General features: G+C 40.5%; 1 protein-coding gene across 1 annotated transcript; it reads left to right on the top strand.

Moving 5' to 3' along the window:
- The first annotated feature begins 7,679 nt into the window (after positions 1 to 7,679).
- DUSP12 (dual specificity phosphatase 12) lies at positions 7,680 to 14,326 on the top strand. Its single transcript, XM_021698435.1, has 6 exons — positions 7,680 to 8,037; positions 9,312 to 9,425; positions 9,518 to 9,636; positions 10,044 to 10,140; positions 11,074 to 11,260; positions 13,928 to 14,326. Exons 1-6 carry the CDS (start codon positions 7,694 to 7,696, stop codon positions 14,087 to 14,089), a joined length of 1,023 nt encoding a protein of 340 aa, XP_021554110.1. The 5' UTR covers positions 7,680 to 7,693; the 3' UTR covers positions 14,090 to 14,326.
- Positions 14,327 to 14,801: the final 475 nt, after the last annotated feature.

Consider the following 14,801-nt stretch of genomic DNA (forward strand, 5'->3'; position numbering starts at 1 on the left):
TTTTACCATGAAAAGATGTTATATATTGTCAAATGCTTTTTATGCATCTATTGAGATGATCGTGTGATTTTTATCCTTCATTCTGCTAATTTGGTGTATCACATTTATTAATTTGTGAATGTTGAGCCATCCTTACCTCCCAAGGATAAATCCCACTTGATCATGGTGTATGATCCTTTAATTTGCTGTTAAATTCTACTTGCTAATATTTTGTTGAGAATTTTTGCATCTATATTCATCAGGGATATTGGCCTGAGGTTCTCTTTCCTTGTAGTGTCCTTATTTGGCTTTGTAATCACAGTAATGCCTCTGTAAAATGGATTTGGGAGTGTTCCCTCCTCTTTAATTTTTTGGAAGACCTTGAGAAGGATTGGCATTAATTTTTCCTTAAATGTTTGGTGGAATTCACCAGTGATACCATCTGGCCTTGGGGATTTTTTTTTTTTTTTGGAAGATTTTTGATTACTGATTTAATCTACTTACTCATTATTGGTCTGCTCAGATTTTCTATTTATTCATGACTCAGTCTTTGTAGGCTACATGTTTCCTAGAATGCATCTATTTCTTCTAGGTTATCTGATTTGTTAGCAGATAATTGTTTATACTAGTCTTTCATGATCCCTTATATTTCTGTGGTGTCAGTTGTAATGTTTCCTCTCTCTGATTTTGATTTCTCTCCTTTTGGCTTAGTGAGTCTGGCTAAAGTTTTGTCAGTTTTGTTTACCTTAAAAAAAACCAAACCAGATCTTTGTTTCATTGATCTCTTCTATTGATTTTCTGGTCTCTATTTCATTTATTTCTGCTCTGATCTTTGTTTTTTCCTTCCTTCTGCTAACTTTGGGCTTAGCTCACTTTTTTTCTAGTTCCTTGAGGCATAAAGCTAGGTTACTTACTTCAGATCTTTTTTGTTTCTTAATGTAGGCATTTATCCAATAAACATCCCTCTTCAAACTGCTTTTGCAGCATCCCATAGGTTTTGATAGGTTGTCCTTCCATTTTCACTTGTTTCAAGATATTTCTTTTTTTTTAAAGATTTTATTTATTTATTTATTTATTTATTTATTTATTTATTTATTTATTTATTTATTTGAAAGAAAGAACACAAGTAAGGAGGAAGGGCAGAGAGAGAGGGAGAAGCAGACCCAGACCCCCTGCTGAGCAGGGAGCCTGACTCGGGGGTGGGGGCTCCATCCCAGGACCCTGCAGTCATGACCTGAGGCCTAACCAACTGAGCCAACCAGGTGCCCCACCAAGATATTTCTTGATTTCACTTTTCATTTCTTCTTTGACAGATTGGTTGTTAGCAGTGTGTTGTTTAATTTCTATGTATTTGTGAGTTTTCCATTTTTCCTACTGTTACTGGTTTTTAATTTCACACTATTATGGTCAGAAAAGATACTTGGTATGATTTCAATCTTTTTAAATTTGCTAAAACTTGATTTGAGACCTGTAATGTGATCCATGCTGGAGAATGTTCCGTGGGTTCTTGAGAAGAATATGCATTCTGTTGCCATTGGGTGGGATGGTCTGTATATGTCTGTTAGGTTATCCATTTGTTCGAAAATATGGTTCAATTCCAACATTTCCTTGTTGGTCTTCTGTCTGGATGATCTATCTATTGTTGAAAGTGGAGGATTGAAGTCCCCTACTATTATTCTATTGCTATTTATTTCTCCCTTTAGATCTGTTAGTATTTAATATACCAAGAGCTCTGGTTTTGTGCATGTAAATTTAATATTGTTATATCTTCTTGATAAATTGGCCCCCTTATTATATAATGACCATCTTTGTCCCTTGTTACTTGGCTTGAAGTCAATTTTATCTGATATAACTATCCCTGTGCTCTTTTGGTTTCTACTTGAATGGAATATCATTTTCCATCTGGTCACGTAGAGCCTATGTGTGTCTTTAAAGCAGAAGTGATTCTCTTGCAGGCAGCATATACTTGGGTCTTGCCTTTTTATCCATCCAACCACTCTATGCCTTTTAATTGAAGAATTCAATCCATTAACAATTAGAATGATTATTGGAAGATAAGGACTGACTACTGCAGTCTGATTAATTATTTTCTGGCTGTTTTGTAGTTCCCTTGTTCCTTTCTTCCTTTTTTGCTTCCTTCATTAATGAAGTGATGATTTTCCCAGTGGTATGCTTTGATTCCCTGCTTTTTATCTCATTTTTATTGTATCTACTGTAGGTTTTTGTTTTGTGGTTACCATGAGGCTGATATAAAACATAACTACAACAGTCTATTTGACACCGATAACTAATCCATACAAAAGCTCCACCCTTTTAGTATACTCCCCCTTTTGATTTTTTGATGTCACAATTAACCTCTTTTTAATTAATTAATTTATTTTTTAAAGATTTTATTTATTTATTTGACAGAGAGAGAGATCACAAGTAGGCAGTCAGGCAGGCAGAGGGAGAAACAGGCTCCCTGCTGAGCAGGGAGCCCAACACAGGGCTCCATCCCAGGATACTGGGATCATAATCTGAGCCGAAGGCAGACACCCAATGGACTGAGCCACCCAGGCGCCCCTAACGTCTTAAAAAAAAAAAAAAGATTTATTTATTTATTTGAGAGAGAGAGAGAGCAGAGGGAGGGACAGAGAGAGAGGGAGAGAAAGAATCTTAAGCAGACTCCCCACTGAGCACAGAGCCCAATGTGGGGCTTGATCTCAGGACCTGAGTTGAAACCAAGAGTTGGACGCTCAACCGACTGAGCCAGCCAGGTGCCCCAACCTCTTTTTATATTGTGTATTCATTAACAAAATATTATAGCTCTAGTTACTTATAATACTCTCATCCTTTAACCTTTATACTAGAGTTGAGTGGCTTCCACATCACCATATTACTGTATTATTCTGAACCTGACTATATAGGTAACTTTAACAATGTGTTGCATATTTTCATGTTACTAAATAGCATCTTTTGGTTTCAGCTTGAAGAGTTTCTTTCAACAAAGGCAGGTCTAGTGGATTCTCTCAGCTTTTGTTTTTCCAGGAAAGTCTTTACCTGTCCTTCATTTGTGAGGGACAACTTTGCCAGATAGAATATTCTTCTTTGGCAGTTTTTTTTTTCTTTCTTTCAACACTTTGCATATATCATCCCTTTGTCTCCTGGCTTGTAAGGTTCCTGCTGAGAAATCTGCTAATAGAATATGGGGAATCCCTTATAAGTTACAAGCTTCTTTTCTCTTGCTGCTTTTAAGATTTTCTCTTTGTCTTTGATTTTCCACAATGTTATTATAATGTGTCTTGGACAGGATGTCTTTAAGTTAAGTTTGTTTGGTAACCTATGAACTTCGTGAATTTGGATATCCAAATCTCTCCCCAGATTTGGGAAGTTCTTAGCCATTATTTCCTTAAATAAGCTTTGTGCTCCTTCTTCTTCTCTTCTCTTTCTGAAACTCCGATGACTTGCAAATTATTTCTTTTGCTAGTACCCCATAGATCACATAGGCTTTCTTCACTCTTTCTCATTCTTTTTCCTCTGTTCTTCTCTGACTGGATAATTTCAAAATTCCTGTCTTCTCTCTCTCTTTTTAAGATTTTAGTTTTATTTATTTGAGAGAGAGTGTAAGAGAGGGAGAGCACATGAGCAGGGGCAGAGAGAAAGGGAGAAGCAGACTCCCCTACTGAGTAGGGAGCCCAAGGCGGGACTCAATCCCAGGACCTTGGGATCATGACCTGAGCCCAAGGCAGATGCTTAACTGACTGAGCCACCCAGGTGCCCCTAAAATTCCTGTCTTCTAACTCATACATTCTGTCTTCTGCTTGATCCATTCTGATACTGATACTCTCTACTGCATTTTTTGTATTTCATTAAATGTGTTCCTCAGTTCCAGAATTTCTGATTGTTTCTTTTTAATGATTTCTATCTCTTTGTTAAACTTCTCATTTTGTATTGTTTTCTTAATTTCATTGAATTGTCCTTATATCTTTTCTTGTAGCTCCCTGAGTTTCCTTAAACAGCTGTTTCAGATTCTTTATCAGATAAATTGCAGATCTCCGTGTCTTTGGGGTTGGTTATTGGAAGATTATTTTGATCCTTTAGTGGCACCATGTTTCCTTGATTTTTCATGATCCCTGAAACTTTGCATTGTTGTCTTTGCATTTGAAGTAATAGTCACCCCCAGTCTTTACTAACTGCCTTCAGGAGAGAGATACCTTCCATCAGCCCCACTAGAGATTCTGAGGCTTCTTCAAATCTTCTATAGATACACCTATTCCATGCTTCCTTGCTCCCTGCTGTGGCAGATTTCTTAAGCTTGAGTGCCTTCTCAGATGTGGCAACACCCCAGGCCCAAAAGCTGACAGCTTCCCTCCTTTTGTTTTCCCAAGGGTGGCACTAAAGTTCAAGTTTGTGGTCTCTCCCTGTCTTGCAGATTCAGGCTGGCTTTCTGCACGTGCTCTCTAGACACTTGACAAAACACTCTTGCTGCTGCCATTGGGAGCATCCACAGGGAACTGGCCACAGGGTGGAGATGAGTGTGTGGGTGAGGTTCACAGAGCACTAGGGGTGCCCATGGGCAGATAGGGGAATCCAGGGGTGAGGCCTTTCTAGCAGCTCCTGGGCAGGCTTCTTGATGGAGCCTGTTGAATCACTTAGTAGGACCTATGTCCCTTTAGTGCCCTCTGAGAGTCCTCTGTGTGGCTCTCTCAGCCTTTTCCCTCCATCCCCCCCCCCACCATGATCTTACACCTCATGATTCAGTACTCTGCATGGGGCAAGAGAGCAATGAGCCTCTTCTGTAGCTCCTGCACAGCCGAGGAAGCCAGTACTCACCACATGCTCTCACTGCCCTCCACCCCATCCACCCCCAAGATAAAGCTCAGACCCAGGAGACCTCTCTTGGCCCTGAGCTGTGCTGCCTTGGGGGAGGAGTGATGTGAGGAAAGTCCATCTTACCCTCTCTGATGCATCCAAACATACTTTTTTGTTCCAACTGTCTCCTAGAACTTCTCTGCTGGAAACCTGGGTTTCTGCAAAGGCTCTCCTATCCCTGTTGATTCTCTAAGTCAGTGTTTTCTGCAGGCTCCCTGACCAGAGCCAAGAGGGAAGATGGTTCACAGGCCACTGTAGGGTCTGTAGCCAGGATGAAGGTCCATGTGCCTATTACCTCACACACAGGAGGGCAAGACTCCTCCTGGGTCCCTTGGCATATGGTGCAGGATTTCACAGCTCCTACCAAGACCCTTTTGCCTGTGGATGAATGTCAACTTGTTGTTGGGGTGGGAAGACATGGAAAAGGAACATCTTATTCAGCCATGATGCTGGTATCACTCATGTAAAGTTCTTTGTATTTTCTGGATATTAATTTCTTATCAGATATATGATTGGCAATTATTTTCTCCCATTCCATAGGTAGCCCTTTTACTCTTTTGATTATTTCCTTTGATGTGCAGAAATTTTAAATTTTGACATAATCCTATCATGAAGATTTACATCTATGTTTCTTCTAGGAGTTTTATAATGTTTTAAGATTTTTTAAAAAGATTTTATTTATTTATTTGACAGAGAGAGAACACAGGTAGGAGGAGCGGGAGAGCGACAAGCAGGCTCCCCGCTGAGCAGGGAGCCCAATTCAGGGTCCAATCCCAGGACCCTGGGACCATGACCTGAGCTGAAGGCAGATGCTAAACTGACCGAGCCACCCAGGTGCCCCTAAAGATTTTTATTTATTTATTTGAGAGAGAGAACACAAGCAGAGGGAGGAGAAGAGGGAGAGGGACAAGCAGACTTGCTGCTGAGTGTGGAGCCCAATGCCAGGCTCCAACCCATGACCCTGAGATCATGACCTGAGCCGAAATCAAGAGTCAGATGCTCAACTGACTGAGCCATCCAGGAGCCCTGGGTTTTACAGTCTTATGTTTAGGTCCTTAATCAGTTTTGAATTAATTTTGTATATTGTTTAAGGTAGGGCTCACACTCCATTCTTTGACACGTGCATATACAGTTTTCCCAGCACCATTTGAAGAGGCTATTTTTCGCCATTGTCCCACCAGCACCTGTTGAAGATCATTTGAGCATATATGTGAGGGTCTATTTCTGGACTCTGTATTCTGTTCCATTGGTCCATGTGTCTGTCTACTACCTCTTGACCAATTACGGCTGTAGCATCTACGTAGCCTTCTCTCCCTATAGGGAAAATGCACTGAGATACCCAATCCTAGAATCACCGCCACTTCCTGACAGTGTCCAATCCAGAGCAAAGCCCTGCTTCCTTGGACTCTGTCCAAAATCACCTAATATAAGCCCAAATCCTATAAAGGCATACCTGTGTTATTATGCTTCACAAGTATTCCATGTTTTACAAATTGAAGGTCTGTGGCATCCTTGCATTGAGCAAGCGTATTGGCACTATTTTCCCAACAGCATTTAGCATTTGTTCACTTCATGTCTCTGTCACATTTTGGCAATTCTCCCAACATTTCCACAATTTTATTATTATCATATTTGTTATGGTGATCTCTGACCAGTGATCTTTGATGTTACTATTGTAATTGCTTTCGGGTGCCACAAATCACATCTATATAAGACAACAAATTTAACAAATGTTATATATGTTCTCACTGCTCCACAGACCAGTCATTCCCCCAATCTGTCTCCCTCTCCACAGGCCTCCCTAGTCCCTGAGACACAACAATATTGAAAGCAGCCAATTAATCATCCTACAATGGTCTCTAAATGTTCAAGTGAAAGGAGGACTCACACATCTCTCACTTTAAGGCAGAAGCTAGAAATGATTAAGTTTAGTGGGGGAGGCGTGTCAAAAGCCAAGATAGGCTGAAAACTAAGCCTTTTGTGCCAAACAATTAGCTAAAATGTGAATGCAAAGAAAAGTTCTTGAAGGAAATTAAAAATGCTACTTCAGTGAACATACAAATGATAAGAAAGTGATGTAGGTTCCTGGTGGTCTTCGGTTGGAGGGTAGGGGCATACAAGAACATGGGATTACTATCTTCAAAGTATATAGGACAGGGGGCGCCTGGGTGGCTCAGTCGTTAGGTGTCTGCCTCCGGCTCAGGTCATGATCCCTGGGGTCCTGGGATCCAGCCCCGCATCGGGCTCCCTGCTCTGCGGGAGGCCTGCTTCTCCTTCTCCCACTCCCCCTGCTTGTGTTCCCTCTCTCGCTCTGTCAAATAAATAAATAAAAAATCTTAAAAAAAAAAAAAGTATATAGGACAGTATGCATTAACAAGAAAGAGATTCACAGGCCAATAAAAATACTGGGCAAAGAAAGAAAAAAAAAATAGTCACAAGAGAAGAAATACAAACGAACGGCTTCATAAATGTTGGGGGAAAAAAAAAAAAAACTGTTTTACCCCAAATGCATAAAATGATACTGCTGATTCAGTCGGTGGGACCATCATTTCAAATTTGAGTCCCGCTGCTTTTCTTGTCCCTTTCCGTAAAGTCTCAGCACTACAAGCCTGGGAAACCCTGTATTTGGGGAAGTTTATCTGCCACCATCAAGTTGCGGGAGCTGCGGCCAGACACGGGTTTAAAGCCCGCTCGGCCTCAGACGCCCGGCGCCTTCCCCAGGTAGTACACATTCCCACGGTCGCCGTGGTCCTCCGAGGGAGTCCCTGCGCGTCTCAGGCCGGCTCGTCCCAGAAGAGGGCGTTCTAGCCGGCCGCCTACTCCATGGTAAGGCCCCCTGCCCGCTTGGCCCCTGGCGGCCGCCATGTTGGAGGCTCAGGCAGGGAGCCATGGCTGCGAGCTGCGGGTGCACGGTCAGAGCTGCGCCAGCTCCGCCGGGCAGATGCTGGAGGTGCGGCCGGGGCTGTACCTGGGCGGAGCCGCGGCCGTGGCGGAGCCGGACCGCCTGAGGCGGGCGGGCATCACGGCCGTGCTGACGGTGGACTCAGAGGAGCCCGACTTCAAGTCGGGGGCGGGGATGGAGGGTCTACGGAGCCTCTTCGTGTCGGCGCTGGACAAGCCCGAGACTGACTTGCTCAGCCATCTGGACCGGTGCGTGGCCTTCATCAGCCAGGCCCGCGCCGAGGGCCGCGCCGTGTTGGTGCACTGGTGAGTGGCCCGCACGTGGGGGAGCGGCCCCGCTTCCAGCCTGCCGCCGCCACCCCTTCCTCCGAGGAGCCTAGGGGAGGACGAAGGGGCTGTCAGGCCACCAGAACGTCGTCTCCGTCCCTTCCGCGACTGGCGTGTGTCTGAGAGAGAGGAGGGGCAGGAGGCGGGCCCCCGATGGCGTGCTTGCTCTCATTCATTCTTGTTTTGTTGATTCATACTTGTTTTCGTTGGTTCGTTCTGAAGCCCCCCGCCCCCATCCCCGAGTTGTTTTTTAGTGGGGACTGATAGATGGCAAAGTCCCTGAACCTAAAAAGAGTTTAAAAGCTCCTCGGGGAGCGCCTGGGTGGCTCAGTGGCTGGGCGTCTGCCTTCGGCTCAGGTCATGATCCCCGAGTCCTGGGATCGAGCCCCGCATCGGGCTCCCTGCTCCACGAGAAGCCTGCTTCTCCCTCTCCCTCTCCCCCTGCTTGTGTTCCCTCTCTCGCTCTGTCTCTCTCTGTCAAATAAATAAATAAAATCTTTATTAAAAAAAAAAAAGGCTCTTCGGGAGAAGCCAGACAACGTCCCCGGATGATTGTAATGCAGATTAGGATTGGAGTGGTATACTGAAAGAGATGAACAAAGGTTAAGGTTATTCAAACTTCAAAGGAAAAGCAGATTATTTTCAGTGTTTTTGTTTGGGGCAGAGGGTGGTTGGTGAAGAGAAATGGGGAGAGGAAAATTGGTTAGGACATAAAGGAGCCCAAAGCCATGCCCAGGGGAAAGATGGGAGTAAGTTGTAGCAATGCCTGTAAGAAAATCTTGATAGGTATTTGGGAATTCTTAGTAGTCCTCTTTAGTTGCATTGGAGTGTAATAACTAGTTTAAATTTATTGAGTCAGCACTTTTACTCCTTGCCAGTACTTGCTGTAAATATTTACATGAAGGACATAAGGTAGTGGTAAAATGGAACGAAGCCTGGACCAGATCTTCAGGGCCTTTAATGCCAAGAGCAAAGGAGCGTTGGATTTTTTCCAAAGCCATTATAAAATTTTTTAAATTAGTGTAATTATTTTTGAAAAGGTAATACATTCCCATGGTTCAGAATTCAAAAAGATCAAGGAAATAAAGGAATAATTCTTTTGTGTGTGGGTAGTATTTTAGAGGCAAAGGGTTTATTTGGGTAGAAGAAGCAGACATGAAGTGGACATGAACTTTACCGTTGATAAGGAGCTGGGCTTTTTTTTTTTTTAATTGCTGCTATTTGATATTTTATTTTAAAGGTCTCTTTTTCAGTCATGCAGGAGTTAGTCGAAGTGTGGCTATAATGATTGCTTTTATGATGAAGACTGACCAGCTTACCTTTGAAAAAGCCTATGAAAATCTCCAGATCATCAAACCAGAGACTAAGTGAGTTTTTTGTTATAGAAATAATTCTGGTTTTTTTATGTGATTTTATCCATTTAGAGAAAACTTAACTTTGTATTTGTTTGTCCTTACAGGATGAATGAGGGATTTGAGTGGCAACTGAAATTATACCAGGCAATGGGATATGAAGTAGATACTTCTAGTGCAATTTATAAGCAATATCGTTTACAAAAAGTTACAGAAAAGTATCCAGGTAAGTAATAATTGCTAGTACTTATTGGGCCCTTTTTAGATGCTCTTTACTCTGATGCTAAAGGCTTCAGGTGCGTTATCTCACTTTTCCAGTAATCCCTTGAGACAGGTACAATTTTTTTTTTTTTTTTCTTCTCGTTCTGAACCGATGGTTTAGCAAGAAATAACTTGTTCAAGGTCACATGGTTTGTAAGTGGTGGGCTGGGATTTGAACTCAGGCAGTCTGTGCTCAGAACCCCAGGGCTTCTTCACTATGCTCTCTGACCTCACCCTGATTTCTCAACACTGGAGATTTTTTTTTTTTTCCTGAGGTTAGCCCTTCTTGCCTCAATTTGACATTCGCTGAATTTTGTCTGAAAATGCAGAGTTGATTTCAACAAATAGATACATTTTAATTATCTCATGTAGAATTACAGAACTTACCTCAAGAACTCTTTGCTGTTGACCCAACCACCATTTCACAAGGACTGAAAGATGGCATTCTCTACAAGTGTAGAAAGTGCAGGTAAAATATTTTCTATCCTCTGGAGATTTTATCTTGTCTCAGTAGCCAAAATGTACTAAAAGTTTCATTTTCTTAAAATCTGTAGGAAGAATTTGTTTAATTGAACAAAATAAAATTTTCAAACTCAGAACTGCTTTTAAGAAGAATATAAGTTCGGGGCGCCTGGGTGGCTCAGTCGTTAAGCGTCTGCCTTCGGCTCAGGTCATGATCCCAGGGTTCTGGGATCGAGCCCCGCATCGGGCTCCCTGCTCGGCGGGAAGCCTGCTTCTCCCTCGCCCACTCCCCCTGCTTGTGTTCCCTCTCTCGCTGTGTCTCTCTCTGTCAAATAAATAAATAAAATCTTTAAAAATATATATATATATAAGTTCTTTTTTTTTTAAGATTTTATTTATTTTTTGATGAGAGAGAGAGCGAGAGAGGGAACACAAGCAGGGGGAGTGGGAGAGGGAGAAGCAGGCTTCCCGCCGAGCAGGGAGCCCGATGTGGGACTCGATCCCAGGACCCTGGGATCATGACCTGAGCCGAAGGCAGACACTTAACGACTGAGCCACCATTTATATAAGAATATAAATTCTTAAGAGTGAAAGTAGGGGCGCCTGGTGGCTCAGTTGGTTCAGTGACTGCCTTCTGCTCAGGTCATGATCCCGGAGTCCCGGGATCGAGTCCCGCATCGGGCTCCTTGCTCGGCAGGGAGTCTGCTTCTCCCTCTGACCCTCCTCCCTCTCATGCTCTCTGTCTCTCATTCTCTCTCTCGCAAATAAATAAAATCTTAAAAAAAAAAAAAAAGTGAAAGTAAATCAGGTTACTTGTAGAGGTTATTGAAAATTAAAGTAGCATAATCCATTTTTATTTTGCTAAGAAACACTGCACATTTCATCTATTTTTTCATCCTTTTGGAAGTCATTAATGTTGTTGTTTGTTTGGGGGTTGCAGGCGATCTTTATTTCGAAGTTCTAGCATTTTGGATCATAATGAAGGAAGTGGTCCCATAGCCTTTGCCCACAAGAGAGTGACACCATCTTTCATGCTCACCGCAGGGAGTCCGGCTCAATGTACATCGTATTTCATTGAACCTGTACAGTGGATGGAATCTGCTTTGTTGGGTGTGATGGATGGACAGGTAAGAACACATTTTATTTTCTGCAGTTTCATTATATCATCTATATTTTGTTGTTTCTTGCCCTCTAGACCATATTTTAACTGGTGTTTCACTCCATCATAAGTACTTTCTTTATGAAGATTATATCTTTCTAGTGCAGATAAGAGTCTATCAAATTAATTAATTAAGTAAAAATCCAGCCTATCTAAAGTAGTGAACCACTTTTGGTTGAGAGCTGTTGGTCTAAGTTAATTCCTTTTAAGGCTACTTATATTTTTTCGAATAGAAGACTAACATAAGCCGATTAGAATATATTTAACAAATTCAAACTTGGTAACAAGTAGGGCAAATCAAGGATTTTAAAATTATATTTAAAATTTCTTTATCTTCTTCTCTTTCTTTTTCTCTTTTGCCTCCTCTCTCTCTTTTCCTGATATTTCGGTTCAGTATGTTTGCTAAGAAATTCATTTTCATTTCCTATTAATTCTTAAGAATGCAGCTCATGAGAGCATCCTGGGATGGCCACATTTCTCTTTTAGGTTTACTTAATATTAATTTAAAGATATTCTTAATCTAAGATACAGTTAGTCTTAATGATTGTAAAGGTTTTTATGGTTTGTATAAAAGTTTGTATAATGAAAATTTTATGAAACTTACTATATTTCACTTGAAGAATACAATAATGTACAAAATAGGTAGAACATATATAGTTATATGTGAGGAAACAGTTTATGTCTGCATCTTGCCTAAAAAGAGGTACCTTATGTTCAAACCCATGTTTTCAGACAATTCTGCTTATTGAGATGTAAGTCACATACTGTATAATTTACCCATTTAAAGTGTACAGTTCAGTGGTTTTTAGAATATTCACAGAATTTTTGCAACATCATTATTTTCATCATTCCCAGAATAAATGCTATACCCTTTAGCAGTCACTTCCCATTCTTGGTGGTATCATTTGCAGCAGTAGGGTTTTTAATTCTGAAATACACTTTATCTGTTTTTTTCTTTCTTGCTTGCTTTCTTTTGTGGCTTGTGCTTTTGGCTTGCTGCTCTTATTTAGCCTGGAAAACATATAAGATGAAGGCATTTTTGTGGAAGATTCTACGTCACATTTGTGCATACTTCTCTGTACACTTATTTGAATTTTCCTATAGACCTAAAAGTGGAATCCCTGTCCTGTGGAGTGTGTATGTCTTAAATATTGCTAATATTCCACCCTGACAATAAAAATGCTTATACAAACTTGCTTTTCGCTAACATTGAATGCATGTATCCATTTCTCCATACCCTTGGCATAATGGGTATTTTTAAAACTGGTTTTAAAGTTTTGTCAATCTGGGAGATGAAAAATGTTTTTCTTAAAATGTTTTAATTTGAATTTCCATGACTACTGCTGAGGACCAATATTGTTATGTATTTATCAGCTATTTATAGCTTCTTTTTCTATAAATTTCCTTTACGTCCTTCGTCCATTTTTCTATGGATTTTGCCTTTTTCTTATTGAATTATAGGATCTCTTTATATAGTCTAGATGTTAATGATTGTTCTACTATATTGCAAATATCTTCTCCTGTCTGTTGCTTCTTTCAGCTTTGTGGTATATTTTGTCATATTAAAATTTAAGATACTTCTGTAATCAAATTTGGTTTCTGAGTTTTATGTCCAGAGCTTATATCATCTAAGATTAAAAATAAGACTCCCGGGGCGCCTGGGTGGCTCAGTCGTTAAGCATCTGCCTTCGGCTCAGGTCATGATCCCAGGGTCCTGGGATCGAGCCCCACATCGGGCTCTCTGCTCCGCGGGAAGCCTGCTTCTCCCTCTCCCATTCCCTCTGCTTGTGTTCCCTCTCTCGCTGTGTCTCTCTCTGTCAAATAAATAAATAAATAAGTGTTTTTAAAAAAAAATAATAAAATAAATAAATAAATAAAAATAAGACTCCCTGCCACATGTCATGCACAGAATAACAAGCTAAACTTAAAAAATAATGCTCTAAATACATCAGAATACAATATAATAGACATGTTCAGGTTTTTTTTTAATCTATTTAACTGGAGTATCAGTTTGTTTTTAAATAGCCATGAATCTGAGGCCTAGCCTACATGCTACCAATATCAATACTGATCTGACATGAGGCTCCTAACATGCTTTCCTAGTCTTCGGCCATGATGATCTTAGTTTGGGATATTAAGCTGCAGACTGATTTAGAAGGCAACACATACCACATCCTGAAATCTTGCATCATATCTCAACCTTTACCTTCCGCCCCCATACTGGGATTAATCTGGTCCTTTTCCCAGCATACAACGTGCTTCTTACACAATTATCATAGCCCACCATCTGTTATTGTAAATTGCCGTTGTATTTTATCTTGCTGATTTGATCATAAAACTCCTTGAAGGTAGGAGCCATGTCTTACCTGGTTTTTATTTTGTATTGTTTGTTTGTGTTTTTAGAGAGGGAGAGAGGGGAGGGGCAGAGGGAAAGGTAGGAGAGATGCAGACTCCCCACTGCGTAAGGAGCCCAAGGTGGGGCTCGATCTCATGACCCTGAGATATGACCTGAGCCTGAATCAAGAGTCCAGTGCTTAACTGAGTCTTACCTGTTTTTATATCCTATATTGCCAGTGATAATTATTTGTCTTGTATAAAAGTGAGTGAATGAAGTAACACAGTTCCTTTATTTCAGCTTCTTTGCCCCAAATGCAATGCCAAGTTGGGTTCTTTCAATTGGTATGGTGAACAGTGCTCATGTGGTCGATGGATAACACCTGCTTTTCAAATACATAAGAACAGAGTGGATGAAATGAAGATGCTGCCGGTTTTGGGATCACAAACAAGAAAAATATGAACTTGACATTTTTGATAGCTTGGAAAGGAAGTTGCTGATGTGTGCTTCCCTCGCTGGTTGTCATTCATGGCAGATTGTCTATAGGCCATCAGCATTTCATTTGATGTGACATGGAAACTGTGTTTTGTTACTTGTTAGTCTCTTACACCGTTTAAGTAGAATACGTTATATGGAAATCAAAACTTTTAATCATGTAAATTGTACTTTATTTGATATTAAAATTTTCTATAACCCATATTCTTTGTTTCATATATTTTCAAGCGTTCTGATTTTTGGAATGTTTAGACAAAATTATTTATAAAAGTTGGAAATTATATTCAAGTAGATTTTTTTTAATTTCTAGAAATGTAAAGCAGATTTGTTTGGACATATTTTGAAACTTATTTCTTTTTAAGGTACATTAGTAAATCTGCATATGTCTGGATTTTTCTTGGAAATGTAGAAGGAAAGGCTATTAGTAAAACATTGACTAAGCTTTTCCTGTTACTCTTTAGGAATCCCAATTAAGTAAATTTTTAGAAAAGTATGTTTAAGATATGTTTTGAAGTAATCTGCTTAAAGAAATGTATTAATGTTAGGTGTGTTTCTAATGATGAGGAAAATACATGTGGAATAACTACATATTAATTACTTTTTTAGCCTGATAGGTTAGAGTACTGGAAAAGGTACTGTGTCCAGATTAGCTTTTTAACATGATCTCTCAAAACTGGAG

This window comes from Neomonachus schauinslandi, chromosome 6 (assembly GCF_002201575.2).
Source record: "Neomonachus schauinslandi chromosome 6, ASM220157v2, whole genome shotgun sequence".
Classification (NCBI taxonomy): domain Eukaryota; kingdom Metazoa; phylum Chordata; class Mammalia; order Carnivora; family Phocidae; genus Neomonachus; species Neomonachus schauinslandi.

Bases quoted from the DNA above. Each gene is read 5' to 3' on its own strand.
- DUSP12 (XM_021698435.1), top strand. From the start codon at position 7,694: ATGTTGGAGGCTCAGGCAGGGAGCCATGGCTGCGAGCTGCGGGTGCAC. The intron at 8,038-9,311 runs GTGAGTGGCCCG...TCTCTTTTTCAG, and splicing joins CGCGCCGTGTTGGTGCACTG to TCATGCAGGAGTTAGTCGAA. The intron at 9,637-10,043 runs GTAAGTAATAAT...TATCTCATGTAG, and splicing joins AGTTACAGAAAAGTATCCAG to AATTACAGAACTTACCTCAA.